This window comes from Cherax quadricarinatus, chromosome 42, assembly GCF_038502225.1.
Source record: "Cherax quadricarinatus isolate ZL_2023a chromosome 42, ASM3850222v1, whole genome shotgun sequence".
Lineage (NCBI taxonomy): Eukaryota > Metazoa > Arthropoda > Malacostraca > Decapoda > Parastacidae > Cherax > Cherax quadricarinatus.
The window spans coordinates 15901302-15923461 of record NC_091333.1 but is presented as its reverse complement, the minus strand read 5'-3'; the positions used below and the strand labels follow the sequence as shown (position 1 = coordinate 15923461).

The 22160-nt window shown below is 40.2% G+C and overlaps 1 protein-coding gene across 1 annotated transcript in view; it reads left to right on the top strand.

Moving 5' to 3' along the window:
• Nucleotides 1–22160, top strand: part of LOC128695660 (nuclear RNA export factor 1) — a 97034-nt gene that overhangs the window by 19667 nt on the left and 55207 nt on the right. The window contains exons 6-8 of the mRNA XM_053786422.2: nt 290–454; nt 6366–6450; nt 13143–13339. Of these exons, the coding sequence (XP_053642397.1) occupies nt 290–454; nt 6366–6450; nt 13143–13339 (447 nt within the window). The remainder of the gene's footprint in view (nt 1–289; nt 455–6365; nt 6451–13142; nt 13340–22160) is intronic.

Sequence of the window (22160 nt, the reverse complement as noted above, 5' to 3'; positions counted from 1 at the left end):
AAGGTTTTTGTAGGTCTACCATGATACAGGGTTGATCAGTATACCTGTACTGGTGCAATGAGCTGGACAGAGATGTAAGAATTGCAGCAGGCCAGTAGGCCTACAGAGTAGTAATGTATATATTACAATACCGGGAGTGAATGATGAATGATATTAGAATGATGAAAATTTGTAGAGCTATGGAAAGTAGGAAAGAAGTAAAATCGAATTTATTATTCTGTAGTTAGACAACACAAAAATTAATTTCTCAAATTGAAGATGTTACTATAGTACTTTTCATATATTTCAGTATGAAGTTGAAGGGAGAAACCTTGTTTTTTATTTAGAAGATAATGGCCGTGCTGCTCAGGCCATTGTACAAATAGGCAAAAGAGTTACTCTGAGCTCTGGTGTTCGGCTCAACATTTGGAGTAACAGATCGCTGCCTCCAAATAAGCCAGTACCTCCAGAACAGGTTTGTATTGAAGACATTGTACTTCTGATACTTAACACTTCTATACAGCAATTTTAATAGTATGTAGGTCTTGTGTAATGTTGCACAACCTGCATATGCCATCCTATGCTCTTGACTAGAAAATGAGCTTTAGTTAGTTCTACTTGCAAAGTCAGTAGAATATTGACTAGAAAATGGGCTTCAGTTAGCTTTACTTGGCAAGGCAGTAGGATGTAGTATGGTTTTCAGTTTTGATAGTTGTTTCTTGTCAATCTTCACACAGGAAGATACAGATGATGTCCCAGCAATTGATGATGGTGCAGGTCTTTGAGAAAGCACATTCAGTATTGTTGCATGTTGAGGCATGTAGTTGTCAGGCAGGTAAATGAACCTAACCAGGATGGGTCTCTAAACCTCAATGAACTGTTTTCAAGGGTGCTTAGGGAATACAAATGGAACTTGGTTTACTGCTAACATGCCTGTTTGGCACATAGTCCAGATTTTTGTAGTGCCATAGATGTAGAAGATGGCTGGTGTGATTCTTGTCTTTAAATTGGGGGATAGGTCAATTCTATCAGGTTACTCTCTAGTGGGAATGATGTCAGTGGTGGGCAGGTTGCTGGAATTATTTAGGGCTAATGTAGTGTGTGGTCACCTTAGTGAGCATAGTTTTATTGATGGCACTCAGTGTGGCTTTGCTGGAGGGTGTACCTGCCTCACAAATTTACCGACCTTCTTTGGTAAAGCATTGGAGGCGGTGGACTGCAATAAGGAGTGATGCATATTATTTGAACTTTAGTGGAATTTTTGATAGAGTGCCTCATGGGGGACTGATGAGAGGGGTGACAGCTTTTGGTAAGGAAGGGGGGGTTCTGGCATAGATCAGGGCATGGCTAACGAGTGTGGGTGAGGAGTCTGCATGGGTGGGGTGAAGTTTGAGTGGGAGTTGGTCACTGGTGGTGTTCTGCAGGGATAAGTTTTGAGTCCATTGTAGTTTATAATTTATATTGGTAAATTTTGGTGAAGGAATGACAGGTAGCATGAGTGGGTTCATTGATGACATGCAAATAGGCTGAATGGTGGATTCTGAGGGAGATACCATAGAAATTCAGGAAGATTTGGATTGATTGATGTCGTGGTGTGAAAAGTGGCAGATGCAGTACAGCGTGGACTAGTGTAAGGTCCTGGTTCTTGGGAATGAAAATAGCCTTCATACATGTGAGCTGGGTGTTGTGGATCTGGAACATACAGGATGTGAAAGGGGACTTGGGAGTCATGGTGGGTGGAGGTCTGATGCCAGGATAGTGGTGCCTGGGTGTGCACAGTGAGGCTGGCGGATTGCTTGCATTTGCATCAAGAAGTGTGGGTAGCGGGCCTCACTTAGATTGTGCAGCTAGGTTTTGGTCTCCATGCTTTGGACTAGATGTGGGTGCATTGGAGAACATACAGAGAGGGATAACCAAATTAATCCGTATAAGGAATCTCTCATATGAGGATAGAGTGAGAGCCTTAAACCACCACCACCTTATTTTTTATTGTTTCAGCCACATTAGTTTCAATGTGATAAATAATTTTATTTTGACTTGTCACTTTTACATTTGTGTATTCTTCTATAACCAAGGTTTGAATTATTATCGAGAAGTTTTAATTCCTTAGTGGATGATACTAACATCAATTATTCATATACAGTAGAATAAGAATCTTTCCTCCATAAGCCATGCGTGTTGTAAAAGTCACCTAAAATGCTGGGAACAGTGGGCTAGTAACCCCTTTTCCTGTAATAATTACTAAAAAGAATAAGAAGAAGAAAATTGTCACAGTGGGAAGTCTGAATGTGCATGGATGTTGTGCAAATGATAAGAAAGAGATGACTGTGGATGTTATGAACGAGAAGAGGCTGGATGTCCTGGCTTTAAGTGAAACAAAGCTGAAGGGGGTAGAAGAGTTTCAGTGGAGAGGAATAAATGGGATTAGGTCAGGGGTTTCAAATAGAGTTAGAGCTACAGGAGGAGTAGCAATAATGTTGAAGGATAAGTTATGGCAGGAAAAGAGGGACTATTAATGTATTAATTCAAGGATTATGTGGAGTAAAATAAAGGTTGGATGTGAAAAGTGGGTTATAGTAAGCGTATATGCACCTGGAGAAGAGAGAAGTGTAGAGGAGAGAGAGAGAGAGATTTTGGGAAATGTTGAGTGAATGCATGGGGAGTTTTGAACCAAGTATGAAAGTAATGGTGGTTGGGGATTTCAATGCTAAAGTGGGCAAAAATGTTGTGGAGGGAGTAGTAGGTAAATTTAGGGTGCCAGGGGTAAATGAAAATGGGGAGCCTTTAATTGAGCTATGTGTAGAAAGAGGTTTGGTAATAAGTAATACATATTTTATGAAAAAGAGGATAAATAAATATACAAGGTATGATATAGCACATAATGAAAATAGTTTGTTAGATTATGTATTGGTGGATAAAAGATTGATGGGTAGGCTCCAGGATGTACACGTTTATGGAGGGGCAACTGATATATCGGATCATTATTTAGTTGTAGCTACAGTTGGAGTAAGAGGTAGATGGGAAAAGAGGAAAATGGCAACAACAAGCAAGAGGGAGGTGAAAGTGTATAAACTAAGGGAGGAGGAAGTTTGGGTGAGATATAAGCAACTATTGGCAGAAAGGTGGGCTGGTGCAGGTATGAGTAGTGGGGAAGTTGAAGAGGGTTGGAATAGTTTTAAAAATTGAGTATTAAAATATGGGGCAGAAGTTTGTGGTTATAGGAGGGTGGGTGCAGGATGAAAGAGGAGTGATTGGTGGAATGATGAAGTAAAGGGTGTGATAAAAGAGAAAAAGTTAGCTTATGAGAGGTTTTTACAAAGCAGAAGTGTTATAAGAAGAGCAGAGTATATGGAGAGTAAAAGAAAGGTGACGAAAGTGGTGAGAGTGCAAAAGGAGAGCAGGTGATGGAGTGGGAGAGGCACTGTCAAGGAATTTTAATGAAAATAAGAAAAAAATTTGGAGTGAGTTAAACAAGTTAAGAAAGCCTAGAGAACGAATGGATTTGTCAGTTAAAAACAGAGTAGGGGAGTTAGTAGATGAGGAGATGGAGGTTTTGGGTAGATGGCGAGAATATTTTGATGAACTTTTAAATGTCGACGAAGAAAGGGAAGTGGTAATGTCATGCACTGGCCAGGGAGGTATACCTACCATCTTTTAGGAGTGAAGAAGAACAGGATGTAAGGCATTACGTAGAATGAAAGGGGGTAAAGCAGCTGGAACTGACGGGATCATGACAGAAATGTTAAAAACGGGGGGATATAGTGTTGGAGTGGTTGGTATTTTTGTTTAATAAATGTATGAAAGAGGGGAAGGTACCTAGGGATTGGCAGAGAGCATGTATAGTCCCTTTATATAAAGGGAAGGAGGACAAAAGAGATTGTAAAAATTATAGAGGAATAAGTTTACTGAGTATACCAGGAAAAGTGTATGGTAGGGTTATAATTGAAAGAATTAGAGGTAAGACAGAATGTAGGATTGCAGATGAGCAAGGAGGTTTCAGAGTGGGTAGGGGATGTATAGATCAAGTGTTTACATTGAAGCATATATGTGAACAGTATTTAGATAAAGGTAGGGAAGTTTTTATTGCATTTATGGATTTAGAAAAGGCATATGATAGAGTGGATAGGGGAGCAAATGTGGCAGATGTTGCAAGTATATGGAATAGGTGGTAAGTTACTAAATGCTGTAAAGAGTTTTTACGAGGATAGTGAGGCTCAGGTTAGGGTGTATAGAAGAGAGGGAGACTACTTCCCAGTAAAAGTAGGTCGTAGACAGGGATGTGTAATATCACCATGGTTGTTTAATATTTTTATAGCTGATGATACTGTGCTTATGGGAGATTCTAAAGAAAAATTGCAAAGGTTAGTGGATGAGTTTGGGAGTGTGTGTACAGGTAGAAAGTTGAAAGTGAACATAGAAAAGAGTAAGGTGATGAGGGTATCAAATGATTTAGATAAAGAAAAATTGGATATCAAATTGGGGAGAAGGAGTATGGAAGAAGTGAATGTTTTCAGATACTTGGGAGTTGACGTGTTGGCTGATGGATTTATGAAGGATGAGGTTAATCATAGAATTGATGGGGGAAAAAAGGTGAGTGGTGTGTTGAGGTATATGTGGAGACAAAAAACATTAGCTATGGAGGCAAAGAAGGGAATGTTTGAAAGTATAGTAGTACTAACACACTTACATGGGTGTGAAGCTTGGGTTGTGAATGCAGCAGTGAGGAGGCAGTTGGAGGCAGTGGAGATGCCCTGTCTAAGGGCAATGTTTGGTGTAAATATTATGCAGAAAATTCGGAGTGTGGAAATTAGGAGAAGGTGTGGAGTTAATAAAAGTATTAGTGAGAGGGCTGAAGATGGGTTGTTGAGGTGGTTTGGTCATTTAGAGAGAATGGATCAAAGTAGAATGACGTGGAGAGCGTATAAATCTGTAGGGGAAGGAAGGCGGGGTAGGGGTGGTCCTCGAAAATGTTGGAAGGAAGGGGTAAGGGAGATTTTGTGGGTGAGGGGCTTGGATTTCCAGCAGGCGTGCATGAGCGTGTTCGATAGGAGTGAATGGAGACGAATGGTATTTGGGACCTGACAATCTGTTGGAGTGTGAGCAGGGATTCAGGGAAACCGGTTATTTTTATATAGCTGGACTTTAGTCCTGGAAATGGGAAGTACAATACCTGTACTCTAAAGGAGGGGTTTGGGATATTGGCAGTTTGGAGGGATATATTGTGTATTTTTATACATATACATGTATACTTCTAAACTGTTGTATTCTGAGCACTTTTGCAAAAACAATGATTATGTGAGAGTGAGGTGAAAGTGTTGAATGATGAAAGTATTTTCTTTTTGGGGATTTTCTTTCTTTTTGGGTCACCCTGCCTCTGTGGGAGACAGCCGACTTGTTAAAAAAAAAAAGAAATTGGCAAATGGTAATTAATATTTTTTTTAATTTAGAATTTCTCAAATGATTGTTAGTTTTTGTCAGTAGCTCTAAAATAGTGATTTTTTTTTTTTTTAATATTTCATAATTTTTTGTATAGCAGTGTACTGCATCCAGGAATAAGAATACTGTATCAGGATAAGAGTGTATGAAAACCTCCCTTAATTATACCATATACAGCCTCTCCTCACTTAGCGACGTACTTGTTTACCAACACTTTGGACTTACGACGGGCTCCCTGACCAGTATTTATATATAAATAATGTTTATTGGAGCTGATTTCCTCTATTCTGTTTATTTCAATATATAGTACACTACTGTATAAACTTTTAAAAAAAATACCAGAAATGTATTAAATGGTGCAAAGGTGACATTAAAACAATATCAAAGATGGTTGACACAAACCCACTACCATTATAGTGTGTTCCACACTTAACGACGAATTCGTTTTACAATGTGGTCTTAGAAACGGAACTCTGTTGTTAAGTGAGGAGAGGCTGTGTAATTATTGTTTCTCCTGGAGTTTATCTGGAGAGAGTTCCGGGGGTCAACGCCCCCGCGGCCCGGTCTGTGACCAGGCCTCCTGGTGGATCACAGCCTGATCAACTCCATGGGGAAATGGAGAAGAATCCTTCCTCAGTAAGCCATGCATGTCATAAGAGGCGACTAAAATGCCGGGAGCCAGGAGGTAGTAACCCCTTCTGTATAAATACTAAATATAAACAGAAAAACTTTATGAAAACGTTTCTTCTTTTTTGGGTCACCCTGCCTTGGCGGGAGATGGCCAGTGTGTTAAAAAATTTTGTTATTGTTGACAAGAATATGGCACTAGCTGTTGTGATAGGTATTAAAGAAATAATTCTAGGCATTTGGTATGATATGTATTTTATGTACATAAGCAGGTAAATCATATTACTATTTAAATTAATTTACTAATAAGGGCAACTTTTCAGCATGATTGTTTGAAACGTGTTATGAGTGAGCGCTATACTCCAGACCTGAGACAACTCAATCTAAATAATTTTCACAATGATATCAGTAAGTAATATGTATTTTATTAATTGTATATCTGTATAATAAATTATGTTCCCTTTCCAGTCTTTTTTTGTATTGTATCATGATTTTGGAGAGTTTATCATACAGATTTTCATTGTACATCACTTTTTATCATAATCACTCATACATAATCACTGTCTTTGCAGAAGCACTCAGATACAACAGTAAATAACAAAAAAAGGCACAATACCATGACTGGAACGATACACAAATAACCCGCACATGTGCGGGTTATTTGTGTATCGGATACAACAGTTTAGACATCCCTCCCAACTGCCAATATCCTAAATCCCTCCTTTAAAGTGCAGGCATTGTTCTTCCCATTTCCAGGACTTAAGTCTGGCTAACTGGTAATATTCTGTGAAGGGATTCAGCAAAACCAGTTAGCCGGACTTGAATCCTGGAAGCGGGAAGTACAGTGCCTGCACTTTAACCCGTAAACGGTCCAAATGTATATGTACGTTCCTACCACTAGCACTCCGAATGTATATCAACGTCTCATTTTTCATTCCTTCAAAATTGGTGTGATAGGCCTGAGTCACCTAGACATGTGAGAATGGGTCTGCGCACTCAGTGTGCGCAGTATGAAAAAAAATCTGGGATGCCTGGGTACCGCATGGTAGCACCAGTTACATTCAGGTCCATCTTGGGTCAGCATCATGGCAAACCCTCATGATTTACTCACGCCTCATTGTATTAACACTCTTATTTGAGGAAAGTGATATAGAACATGAATTTAGTGGATTTGAGACTGATGTGGCCACTAATAATCAAGGAGTTTGTGAAAATATCGACGATAACCCAGATGACCCTTGGCCAATTTCCTCTTGGGGTGGCCGGTGTGGCAACACCAGACCCTGGGCTAAGCACCTCTGGGGTAGCCAGTGTGGCCACACCAGACCCTAGGCTTAGCACTTCTGGGGTGGCCACAGATGATCCTTGGCCAAGCACCTCTGGAGTGGCGAGTGTTACCCATAGGCAACTACACAAGAGGAAACTATCATTTTCCCGGTGTTTTAGTGATAGTGAAAGTGATGTAAGTGATGATGAGATTGATTTTATGCCATTCGAGGATTTGTCTAGTGATAGTGATATTCATTATTTACCAGTGAAGCGTACGTTTAGGCATAGTCGCCTATGTTCAGGCAGTGTGCCATATGCAGTCCCCAAGGGTTGTGGGAAGTCAAGCTCCAAAACCCCGGCCACTGATACTGATAGTGACCATGAAGGAGAATATGCAGGGATGGAGGAAGAGGAGGTAGGTGGCACAGTGCCTGGAGCACATGGAGCAGTGGGTGGACAGACAAAGGACCAGCAGGCACCCCCTCAACCATGTGCTGCCTCCACTCCCATCCCTTCTCCTGCTCCCCCATGCCCTATGCAACAGGTCCACCCTGCACCATGTGACCATCAGTGGAACTGGACACAATGTATATTCATGCCACAGCCTTTTGATTCTGATGTGAGTGGAAGTGGCATCCTCCCAGAATGTCCCATAACGAATGAATCGACAGAGTTTGACTTTTTCCATTTATACTTTGACGAGCTTATAATGAACTCGATAGCGACCCAGACGAACAGTTATTGCCGCTGTATCGTGGACAACACAGAGGTTGCAGAATCGTCACGGCTGCGCAGATGGAAAGATACAACAGTGGGTGAAATGTATTTATTCCTTGTCACTGTCATGCTTATGCCACACACCTATAAGAACAATATACATAACTACTGGGCCACAGACTACTTTATCAGTACTCCTGTCTTCTGTGACCTTCCCTGCAACAGATTCACTCTGTTGCTACGAATGTTGCACTTCTCAGACAGGAATATGCCCAACAGAAATGACCTTCTATACAAAATCCAGGAAGTGTTTATGTATATGAAGCAGAAATTCAGTGCATACTTTTTTTTTTTTTAACAAGTCGGCTGTCTCCCACCGAGGCAGGGTGACCCAAAAAGAAAGAAAATCCCCAAAAAGAAAATACTTTCATCATCATTCAACACTTTCACCTCACTCACACATAATCACTGTTTTTGCAGAGGTGCTCAAAACACAACAGTTTAGAAGCATATACGTATAAAGATACACAACATATCCCTCCAAACTGCTAATATCCCGAACCCCTCCTTTAGAGTGCAGGCATTGTACTTCCCATTTCAGGACTCAAGTCTGGCTATATAAAAATAACTGGTTTCCCTGAATCCCTTCACTAAATATTACCCTGCTCACACTACAACAGATCGTCAGGTCCCAAATACCATTCGTCTCCATTCACTCCTATCGAACACACTCATGCACGCCTTCAAAAACATTGTTGTCGAAGAATCCTTGATACTGTTCAAGGGACACCTGTCATTCAAGCAATATATACCGAGCAAATGTAATCGCTTTGGTATAAAACTTTTTGTTGTGTGACTGTGAGAGTGGTCTTGTGTTGGATGTCATTGTCTACACCGGGAGAAACACACTCGATGATGACAAATGGATGTTGGGCATTTCTGGTGATGTTTGCAAGATGATGGAGCCATACCTTGGCAAGGGCCATACATTGTACACAGACAACTGGTATACAAGCCCTATGCTCGCTGATTTCCTACGTGTGAACAATACTGATATATGTGGAACAGTGAGAAGGAAACATATGCCAAGGTTCATTGGAGGCAGTGGTGATGAATGGTTTGAAAAACCGACAAGTTGAAGATTGAGACACTTATGCAGCATATGAGAATCTTTATTCAGGAAACGTTTCGCCACACAGTGGCTTCATCAGTCCAATACAAAGAGGAAGGCGTAAGGAGAGGAGGAGTATGAGGTAATCAGTCCCTCGGCCTGGAGTCGATGTGTTCAGTCCATCAATCTTGTAGAATGTACAGCATAGGGCCGTAGACGTGGCTTATATACTGTAGTGAGGTGAGGTGAAGCAGGCGGAGGCGGGGTCATAGTGGTACCATCCACTAGTCGAAGTTGGTCTTCGTCCAAAGGTTGAACAAGTGTTGAAGAATTCTTTGTAACAAGATCCCATGATGCTGCAGTGTCTGACAGTTGTGACGAATGGTTTGAAAAACCGACAAGTTGAAGATTGAGACACTTATGCAGCATATGAGAATCTTTATTCAGGAAACATTTCGCCACACAGTGGCTTCATCAGTCCAATACAAAGAGGAAGGCGTAAGGAGAGGAGGAGTATGAGGTAATCAGTCCCTCGGCCTGGAGTCGATGTGTTCAGTCCATCAATCTTGTAGAATGTACAGCATAGGGCCGTAGACGTGGCTTATATACTGTAGTGAGGTGAGGTGAAGCAGGCGGAGGCGGGGTCATAGTGGTACCATCCACTAGTCGAAGTATTGTATTGGACTGATGAAGCCACTGTGTGGCAAAACGTTTCCTGAATAAAGATTCTCATATGCTGCATAAGTGTCTCAATCTTCAGTGGAGGCAGTGTTGAAGGTGCAGTGCAAGTGTTTCCTGCCAGTGACATCATGGCACTGACGTGGCATGACAAACGGGACGTGACATTGCTGTCAACCATCCACAGAAATGAGATGGTACAAACAAAGTGAACACCAGTGAACGTATTGTCAGGCCAGCTGTTGTCGTTGACTATACGAACAGTATGCGACTAGTTGACAAGTGTGACATGATGATAGGGTTCATTGACTGGGTGCATAGGAGTTGCAGGTGGTATATAAGTATTTTTCCACCTTGTAGACATTGCCTGTGGCACAACGGTCTCATTTTCACACTCGTAGACCTCCCTGACCATAACTGGACCTTTCTCAGGCTCATCTACAACTTCTTAACAGGAAGAAGAATCATCCCCACCTTCCAGGGTGCAGAAGCAACTCCCTTCACGCCGACAGCTGGAGTACCCGAAGGCTCTTGCCTCAGCCCTTTACTCTTCAACATATTCGTCAATGACCTCCCCCAGCCTGAACACAATAATACCATCATCACCCAATTTGCAGACGATGTTATCCATGTAGTCTCTTCTACCCCCACCACTGGTGCAAATAAGCATAGGAGAGCAATAGAGAAAATGAATGAAGAACTAAGGAGGACAGCTAGGTGGGAGAAGAAATGGAGAATCACAACCAACCCAGACAAAGTCCTCATCAGCACCATTGGCTGCTTACCATCAGCCATAGAAGACAAAGGGGGCATTTCCATCAGAGGCACCCGAATTGCTATTAGGAACCCAAACAAGATCCTAGGATACGAGATTGACAGGTTACTCAACTCTACATCCCACATAACCAAAAAAAGTAAACATAGCAAAAGCCCGCCTTGGCCAACTTTATTCATTTAAGGCAGCCCCTTCCCACATCAAACAACACCTGTACAAGATGATAATCAGACCTCTGCTAGAATACCCTTGTGTACCCATGTTGCTAACAACCAAAACCAACATGCTAAAACTCCAGAGTCCAAAACAGAGCCCTCCACTTTAACACTGGCACCAGATTCAAAGACAGAATCAGGACCGAAGACCTGCACATACAACAGAGAATCACTGCAATCAATGTCAAGCTAGACGAACTAATGAAGAGACAACTATATGACATGCAGGAACTCTATGTACCTGACAGAGAGAACCCTCCCCAACCATCAAACACGACTGACTACACCATTAGCACCCCCCCCCCAGATCCCAAAGAATGACCCTCCAACAAAGAGTTCAGTGTTTCATCCACAAGGAGAACTTCCTCGACCAAAAAACTTAAGTAACCTCCCCGAAGAAGAAGAAGAAGAAGAATGGATACCACCAGAACCATTCTACGTCCAGTAACATGGACTAACGCTCCCCAATGCTGGGTGACCCACTTCTATCAATCAACACCTCACAACTAACCTTGTAACACCTACAATTATCCTCTAGCAGGACACCACCTCAGAAACTGCTTAGCCAGCCAACCCCAGGTGAGCAACCAACCTCCATCAAACGACCTGCAGCTACCACCTGCAGCTGCAGCCTTACGACCAACCTCTTGTGAAAAAAAAAAACCAAGGGAATTGCAAACAGTATGCATCCTTCCAAATCAGTGGCTCACCAATATACACCTGATATAGTGGTGTGCAACTGACAGGTAGGAGGTATACCTATCCTATAAACATAACTTTACCGCTAATTACACAACACGCATGCACACGCATACAAACCGCACCAAAGTGGCTAGGCCACTTACCCTTAAAACCCCCCCTCTCCCCCCCCCCTAACCTTTCACACATTGCATCCTTACCCATCCTTCTTCCTTTCCCATCTCACCACAGCTCTGGTCAGAACCTCGCCTCACCTCACATTGCAGTGCTCAATGCATTCAATATGTATGAAATATAGACTGGAAAATGACAACGTTTTGCAGAATACTCCCTGAATGTTGTAAAACAGATAGCAAAAAGGGAGGTACCACACCTGTACCTGCCCCTCAACAGCGACTTGTCCCCCAACCACAACCACAGCCAGTGGGGAAAGTGCCAGACCGAATCATCCCTAACTGTCACTACCTGGTACCAGTACCACCTATCCCAAAGAAGAAGTATTCCCAGAAAAAGCATGTTGTGTGTGCTACCACCACAAAATGACCCCAACAGCAGAAGGACACATGATTCATATGTCACCAGTGTGGGGTGGCACTCTGGATGAATCCATGCTTCATGGAGTATCATACAATCGTGGACTTCTAGAAACCTAAGTGGGACATGTAAATATTTGTATATAGTTGTAGACAATAGAATGTGATTCAGCCAGGTGTGCAAAGTCACCTATCAATGTGTACATGTGTGTTTGTGACAGTATGATAATTTTGTATATAATATTGGTGTATAAACAACAGTTGGCAATGAAATCAAAAGATTTACTATAAAACATAATTATCATACTATAAAAAACAAAGTAAGTACTGACCCTAAAAAATTTTTTTATCCTAGAAAACTTAGAAAAATGTACTCTCTATTTCTATTTAAAAAAAGTATTTTTTTGGGTTCAAAATATTTGGAGAACTGGGCAAGAGAATGTATATATCCGGTTGAACCGTTTATGGGTTAAAGGAGAGGTTTAAGATATTGGCAGTTTGGAGGGATGTCTAAACTCTCGTATCTAAGCGCCTCTGTAAAGACAGTGATTATATATGAGATGGTGAAAGTGTTGAATGGTGATGAAAGGATTTCTTTCTTTTTAGGTTTTTCTTTCTTTTTGGGTCACCCTGCTTCAGTGGGAAACGGCTGACGTGTTAACCAAAAAAATTTATGTTGGTGACTTTGAATGTGGGGCAATGATCAATTGTATTAGTGGTGATTATATGTTATATAATAATTTCTTATTCACTTTAAATTCATACACTTAATGTTTCATTCTTCTGTGAATTACTTGTATATTGTCACTGTTATTTTCTAAGAAAGCATTCTCTTGTTAAAATAGTCATATAAAATTAAAATAATATACTATAGTATGTACTTATGATATAAATTTTTGAAGTCATCACAAAGTAAAAGCTTTTTTTTTTTATAGTATGACATCTACTATTTTATTTTCATTTGTCTCTTGGACTTCTTTAATTGTTGTTTATTCATAAAATTGTATATTTTTTCTTCAAACATTTCAGTTCCATCACAAATTTGTTACTGTTTGCAGATTTGTAAAATATGTAGCATATAATGGATCCCAATTTTCCAACAGATCTTATAAAAGAAGGCATTTTCTGTCCTTTATATCGACAACTCAACATGCAGTTGGTAGTGAATATTATTGTTGAGAACATACCTCAGGTTCACGAAATTGATCTTAGCCAAAACAAGATCCAGTGCCTTGACGATTTAGTCCGCCTTGTACCCGCCTGCCCGGACCTTCAGAAACTCAACCTAGGAAAAAATAAGGTAAATATAGTTTAAAGAAATAAGCAGAGACTGAATTATTTTTGTGATTGTATAATTTTAGGAAGTTTATTTTCTTTTTTTTTTAAGATGTATAGTGGTGGGTGTTGAGCATGCTAGGCTAGCAGCAAATGATTTTTAATTTAAATCTCCATAATCTGAAAAATTAGTTTTATCAAATATGGAAAATGGCGAGAAAAGACAGACATTGCAGAACAAGCTTTTATTGGGACATTTCACTCGTGTAGAGTGAAATATTGTCTCGGTAATAACTCTTTTGGTTATGTCTTTTCAGCAGTACCCCATGGGGTATGTTTTCATCTGTATTGTTAGCAGCATCAGTATTGATAGCTAATTAGTAGCATGTGGCCTAAGGATACACTGTTGTTCTTTACTTATGGCTGTCTTTGTATTTTCAAATTCTTGGCAAGATCAAGGTGTGAAATTTCCGAGTTAAGCACATGTTTTTTCCAATAAGTGTTACATATCTTCAACTTAGTGTAGCAATCACCCAGAGAAGTACCACTGTCTTGCCAAATGAATGTAAGACAGAAACCTATATTTGCTTTACATGATGGTAGGAGTGCTGATGTCTTTTTTATGTCTCATTAACACTTTACTTACAGTTAGGTCACACCACACATTCATATACACATTTAGTATACATACTCACCTGAGTTTTCCTTGGTTTTTGTTAATAGTTCTTATTTTTTTCATTTTATATCCATGAGGAAGGGGAATAAGAATTTTTCCTCTATAAGCCATGCGTGTTGTAAAAGTCAACAAAAATGCCGGGAGCAATGGGTTAGTAACCCCTTTTCCTGTACATCTTGCTAAAAACAAAAGAAAATGTTTAATTTGGGATGTTTGAATGTGCATGGATGTAGTGTGGATAAGAACGAGATGATTGTGGATGTTATGAATGAAAAGAAGCTGGATGTTTGGGCACTAAGTGAAACAAAGCTGAAGAGGGTAGGAGAATTTTAGTGGGGATAAATAAATGGGATTAGGTCAGGGGTTTCTAATAGAGTTAAAGCTAAGGAAGGAGTAGCAATAATGTTGAAGGGTCAGTTATGGCAGGAAAAGAGGGAATATAAATGTATAAATTCAAGGATTATGGGGAGTAAAATAAGGGTGGGATGTGAATAGTGGGTTATGGTAAGTATTTATGCACCTGGAGAAGAGAGAGGTGTAGAGGAGAGAGAGAGATTTTGGGAGATGTTGAGTGAGTGCATGGGGAGTTTTGAACCAAGTGAGAGAGTACTTGTGATGGGGGCCTGAAATGTTAAAGTGGGTAAAACTGTTGTGGAGGGAGTAGTAAGTAAGTTTGGGGTGCCAGGGGAAAATGTAAATGGGGGCCTTTAATTGAACTATTTATAGAAAGAGGTTTGGTAATAAGTAGTACATATTTTAAGACAGAGGATAAATAAGTATACAAGATACGATAAAGCACGTAATGAAAGTTGCTTGTTAGATTATGTATTGGTGAATAAAAGGTTGATGGGTAGACTTAAGGATGTGCATGTTTATAAAGGGGCAGCAGATGTATCAGATCATTATTTAGCTGTAGCTTCAGTTAGAGTAAGAGGTAGATGGAGCAAAAGGAAAATGGCAACAGCAAGTAAGAGGGAGGTGAAAGTTTATAAACTAAGGGAGGAGGAAGTTAGGGTGAGATATCAACAACTGTTGGCAGAAAGGTGGGCAAATGATAGTATAGGTAGTGTGGAGGGTTGAAGAGGGGTGGGATAGTTATAAAACGCAGTGTTAGAATGGGGAGCAGAAGTTTGTGGTTATAGGAGGGTGGATGCAGGAGGAAAAAGGAGCGATTGGTGGAATGATGAGGTAAAGGGTATGATAAAAGAGAAAAAGGTCATTTAGGAGAGGTGTTTACAGTCAGAAATGATATAAGAATGGTGGAGTATATAGAGAGTAAAGAGAGGTGAAGAGTGTGTTGAAGGAGTGAAAAAAGAAAAGCAAATGATAGTGGGCGAGGCACTGTCAACAAATTTTGCTGAGAATAAGAAAAAATTTTGGAGTGAGATAAATAAGTTAAGAAAGCCTATGGAATGAATGGATTTGATAGTTAAAAACAGAATAGGGATGTTAGTAGATTGGGAGTTGCAGGTATTGGGAAGATGGCAGGAATATTTTGATGAAGAGAGGGAGGCAGTAATTTCATGCATTGGCCAGGGAGGTATAACATTTTTTAGGAGTAGAGCCAGATGCAGGTATGGGGGAGGTGCATGAGGCATTAGGTAGAATGAAAGGGGGTAAAGCAGCTGGCTGGCACTGATGGGATCATGATAGAAATGTTAAAAGTAGGGGGGGGGATGTATTTTTGGAGTGGTTGGTACTTTTGTTCAGTAAATGTATGAAAGAAGGGAAGGTACCTAGGGATTGCCAGAGAACATCTATAATTCCTTTATATAAGGGAAGGGGGATGAAAGAGATTGTAAAAAATGATAGGGAAATAAGTTTACTGAGTATACCAGGTAAAGTGTATGGTAGGGTTATTATTGAAAGAATTAGAGGTAAAACAGAGAGCAGGATTACAGACGAACACGGAGGCTTTAGAATGGGTGGGGGATGTGTAGATCAAGTGTTTACATTGAAGCATATTAGTTAACAGTATTTAGATAAAGGTAAGGAAGTTTTCATTGCATTTATGGATTTAGAAAAGGTATATGATAGGGTGGATATGGGAACCTATGTGGCAGATTTTGAAAGTGTATGGAATAGGTAGTAAGTTACTAAGGATAGTGAGGCTCAGGTTAGGGTTTGTAGGAGAGAGAGATATTACTTTCCAGTCAAAGTAGGCCTTAGACAGGGATGTGTAATGTGTTGGGGAGAGGTGTGGGATTAAATTATGGGGAATCAAATACAAAATGGGAGTTGACACAGTTACATTTTGCTGATGATACTGTGCTTTTGGGAGATTCTAAAGAGAAGTTGCAAAGGTTAGTGGACGAGTTTGGGAGGGTGTGTAAAGAAAGAAAGTTGAAAGAGAACATAGATAAGAGTAAGGTGATGAAGGTATCAAATGAGTTAGTTAAAGGAAAATTGGATATCACTTTCAAGGGAGGGAGTATGGAAGAAGTGAATGTGTTCAGATATTTGGGAGTAGATTTGTCAGCAGATGGGTTTATGAAGGACGAGGTTAACCAGAGAATTGATGAAGGAGAAAAGGTGAGTGATGCATTGAGGTATCTGTGGAGACAAAAAACATTATCCATGGAGGTAAAGAATGGAATATACATGAGTATAGTGGTACCAACACACTTTTCTGGGTGTGAAGTATGGGTTGTGAATGTTGCAGTGAGAAAGAGGCTGGAGGCAGTGGATATGTTGTGTCTAAGGGCAATGTGTGGTATCAATATTTTGCATAGAATACGTAGTGTGGAAATTAGGTGGTGTAGAGTTGCTAAAAGTATTAGAGGGCTGAAGAGGGGTTGTTGAGTGGTTTGGTCATTTAAAGAGGATGGAACAAAGTAGAATGACTTGGAGAGCACATAAATCGGTAGTGGAAGGAAGGTGGGGTAGGGGTCGTCCTGGGAAAAATTTGAGGGAGGGAGTAAAGGAGGTTTTCTTTTATGGGCAATGGTCTTGGACTTCCAGCATGCGTGCGTGAGCGTGTTAGGATTGAATGGAGACGAATGTTTTTTTGAGACCTGACAAGCTGTTGGAGTGTGAGCAGGGTAATATTTAGTGAAGGGATTCAGGGAAACCGGTTAGCCAGACTTGAGTCCTGGAGGTGGGAAGTACAGTGCCTGCACTTTAAAGGAGGGGTTTGGGATATTGGCAGCTTGGAGGGATATCTAAACTGTAATATCTGAGCGCCTCTGCAAAGAGACTATCACTATGAGTGATAGTGAAAGCGTTGAATGACGATGAAAGTTTTTTTCTTTCTTTTTGGGTCACCCTGCCTCGGTGGGAAATGGCCGACATGTTAAAAATTTTTTTTAAAAATTAAAAAAAAAATTTCTGTAACTTATAGGTATAATGAGGGTACATTTTCAAGGCTCACAGATGAGAGTAGAAAACATTTTTTCTGCATCAGAGGTTAACACCTACAGTGTTTCAGATACAGGTCCTCCATCACAAATCTGGCATCATTGGGACCTGTAGTGTGCCGGATTACTGAGTTTGCCAGATTACAGAGTGGTTATGTTAGAATACACTTAATAAGATTAACAAAACAATCAAAATCATGTCTATTTCTGTAACATATCTTCCATTCTATCAAATGAGTCCAAAAAAATGAGAATACAACCATAAAAACCACACGAAAATATACTGCAAAGAGGCGGCTAATGGCTGAGAAGTGAACTCCCTTATTTATCATTCATCTTTTTTATTTTTGTTGTATGTTAAGAAGCATCTTTCCATCAAGCATTGCCCAAGTTTCAGTGAGATAGCCCAACAAACAACCGAAAAAAAAAATATTTACCAAAAATCATATATGGCAAGCCAAAGCCAGGTACTGGAAATAAGTCACTTTGTCTGACTTTTTTGGGTTATCCTAGGTTCTCTATACATATATTGCTATGTATGATAATCTATGTAACTATTTGTGTATACCTGAATAAACTTGTTTACTTCTAGTCTGTCAACTGAGTACAAGAAACCGCCCATTCACTTATTTCAACTACCCAATAAACTAGTCATAAATTGGCAATTTAGCTGATTTCACACAAATTTCAACAGATGCCAATTTCAAAATAGGGTCCAGAATAAACAATGCAGACATTCCTGGCACTAAAATAACATTTTCTCTGTTCATTAGTCATGGCTACAGGCCCCTCTCATGTTACTCTTGCTTACCATTTGGAATTTTTATTCACAAAAAAAATAGAAGATTTACTGTTATGCAGACTGCTGCATTATTGTAATGATTGTATAAATAATGTCAACCCATTCTTGACTCCATACTGGACGGTGATGTCATTTGTTTACTCTTGAGCTTCGCTAAAGAATAGAACATTTTTGCTACTGTGAGTGCAATTTCAAGGTATTTTTCATCATAAAAGCAATCAAAATCATATCTATTTCTGTAATATACCTTTCATTCTATCAAATGAGACCGAAAAAAATGAGAATACATGTTTTTTTTTTTTTTTCCAACAAGTCGGCCGTCTCCCAAAAAGGCAGGGTGACCCAAAAAGAAAAAAAATACCCAAAAAGAAAATACTTTAATCATCATTCAACACTTTCACCCTCCAAACTGCTAATATCCCGAACCCCTCCTTTAGAGTGCAGGCATTGTACTTCCCATTTCCAGGACTCAAGTCCGGCTATATAAAAATAACCGGTTTCCCTGAATCCCTTCACTAAACATTACCCTGTTCAAACTCCAACAGATCGTCAGGTCCCAAATACCATTCGTCCCCATTCACTCCTATCGAACACGCTCATGCACGCCTGCTGGAAGTCCAAGCCCCTCACCCACAAAACCTCCCTTACCCCTTCCTTCCAACCTTTTCGAGGACAACCCCTACCCCGCCTTCCTTCTACAGATTTAAATGCTCTCCATGTCATTCTACTTTGATCCATTCTCTCTAAATGACCAAACCACCTCAACAACCCCTTTTCAGCCCTCTGACTAATACTTTTATAAACTCCACACCTTCTCCTAATTTCCACACTCCGAATTTTCTGCATAATATTTACACCACACATTGCCCTTAGACAGGACATCTCCACTGCCTCCAACCGCCTCCTTGCTGCTGCATTCACAACCCAAGCTTCACACCCATATAAGAGTGTTGGTACTACTATACTTTCATACATTACCTTCTTTGCCTCCATAGATAACGTTTTTTGACTCCACATATACCTCAATGCACCACTCGCCTTTTTTCCCTCATCAATTCTATGATTAACCTCATCCTTCATAAATCCATCCTCCGACACGTCAACTCCCAAGTATCTGAAAACATTCACTTCTTCCATACTCCTCCTCCCCAATTTGATATCCAATTTTTCTTTATCTAAATCATTTGATACCCTCATCACCTTGCTCTTTTCTATGTTCACTTTCAACTTTCTACCTTTACACACACTCCCAAACTCATCCACTAACCTTTGCAATTTTTCTTTAGAATATCCCATAAGCACAGTATCATAAGCAAAAAGTAACTGTGTCAATTCCCATTTTGTATTTGATTCCCCATAATTTAATTCCATCCCTCTCCCGAACACACTAGCATTTACTTCTTTTACAACCCCATCTATAAATATATTAAACAACCATGGTGGAGAGAGGGGGTAAAGGAGGTTTTGTGGGCGAGGGGCTTGGACTTCCAGCAAGCGTGTGTGAGCGTGTTAGATAGGAGTGAGTGGAGACGAATGGTACTTGGGACCTGACAATCTGTTGGAGTGTGAGCAGAGTAATATTTAGTGAAGGGATTCAGGGAAACCGGTTATTTTCATATAGTCGGACTTGAGTCCTGGAAATGGGAAGTACAATGCCTGCACTTTAAAGGAGGGGTTTGGAATATTGGCAGTGTGGAGGGATGTGTTGTGTATCTTTATATGTATATGCTTCTAAACTGTTGTATTCTGAGCACCTCTGCAAAAACAGTGATAATGTGTGAGTGTGGTGAAAGTGTTGAATGATGATGAAAGTATTTTCTTTTTGGGGATTTTCTTTCTTTTTTTGGGTCACCCTGCCTAGGTGGGAGACGGCCGACTTGTTAAAAAAAAAAAAAACATGGTGACATTACACATCCCTGTCTAAGACCTACTTTTACCGGGAAGTAGTCTCCCTCTCTTCTACACACCCTAACCTGAGCCTCCCTATCCTTATAAAAACTCTTTACAGCATTTAGTAACTTACCACCTATTCCATATACTTGCAACATCTGCCACATTGCTCCCCTATCCACTCTATCATATGCCTTTTCTAAATCCATAAATGCAATAAAAACTTCCCTACCTTTATCTAAATACTGTTCACATATATGCTTCAATGTAAACACTTGATCTACACATCCCCTACCCACTCTGAAACCTCCTTGCTCATCTGCAATCCTACATTCTGTCTTACCTCTAATTCTTTCAATAATAACCCTACCTTACACTTTTCCTGGTATACTCAGTAAACTTATTCCTCTATAGTTTTTACAATCTCTTTTGTCCCCCTTCCCTTTATATAAGGGGACTATACATGGTCTCTGCCAATCCCTAGGTACCTTCCCCTCTTTCATACTTTTATTAAACAAAAGTACCAACCACTCCAACACTATATCCCCCCCTGCTTTTAACATTTCTGTCATGATCCCATCAGTTCCAGCTGCTTTACCGTAACCCTTTCATTCTACGTAATGCCTCGCGTACCTCCCCCACACTTACATTCTGCTCTTCTTCACTCCTAAAAGATGGTATACCTCCCTGGCCAGTGCATGAAATTACTGCCTCCCTTTCTTCCTCAACATTTAAAAGTTCCTCAAAATATTCTCGCCATCTACCTAATACCTCCCTCTCCCCATCTACTAACTCCCCTACTCTGTTTTTAACTTACAAATCCATACGTTCCCTAGGCTTTCTTAACTTGTTTAACTCACTCCAAAATTTTTTCTTATTTTCATTAAAATTTCTTGACGGTGCCTATCCCACTCTATCATCTGCTCTCCTTTTGCACTCTCTCACCACTCTCTTCACCTTTCTTTTACTCTCCATATACTCTGCTCTTCTTATAACACTTCTGCTTTGTAAAAACCTCTCATAAGCTAACTTTTTCTCTTTTATCAAGCCCTTTACTTCGTTCCACCAGTCACTCCTCTTTCCTTCTGCACCTGCCCTCCTATAACTACAAACTTCTGCCCCACATTCTAATACTGCATTTTTAAAACTCATCCAACCCTCTTCAACCCTCCCACTACTCATCTTTGCGCTAGCCCACCTTTCTGCCAATAGTCGCTTATATCTCACCCGAACTTCCTCCTCCCTTAGTTTATACACTTTCACTTCCCTCCTACTTGTTGTTGCCACCTTCCTCTTGTCCCATCTACTTCTTACTCTCACTGTAGCTACAACTAAATAATGATCCGATATATCAGTTGCCCCTCTATAAACATGTACATCCTGGAGCCTACCCATTAACCTTTTATCCACCAATACATAATCTAACAAACTACTTTCATTACATGCTACATCATACCTTGTATATTTATTTATCCTCTTTTTCATAAAATATGTATTACTTATTACCAAATCTCTTTCTACACATAGCTCAATTAAAGGCTCCCCATTTACCCCTGGCACCCCAAATTTACCTACTACTCCCTCCACAACATTTTTACGCACTTTAGCATTGAAATCCCCAACAACAAGTGCTCTCACACTTGGTTCAAAACTCCCCACGCATTCACTCAACATTTCCCAAAATCTCTCTCTCTCTCTACACTTCTCTCTTCTCCAGGTGCATATACGCTTACTATAACCCACTTTTCACATCCAACCTTTATTTTTCTCCACATAATCCTTGAATTAATACATTTATAGTCCCTCTTTTCCTGCCATATCTTATCCTTCAACATTATTGCTACTCCTTCTTTAGCTCTAACTCTGTTTGAAACCCCTGACCTAATCCCATTTATTCCTCTCCGCTGAAACTCTCCCACCCCTTTCAGCTTTGTTTCACTTAAAGCCAGGACATCCAGCTTCTTCTCATAACATCCACAATCATCTCTTTCTTATCATTTGCACAACATCCACACACATTCAGACTTCCCACTTTGACAATTTTCTTCTTATTTTTTTTAATAATCTTTACAGGAAAAGGGGTTACTAGCCCATTGTTCCCGGCATTTTAGTTGACTTTTAC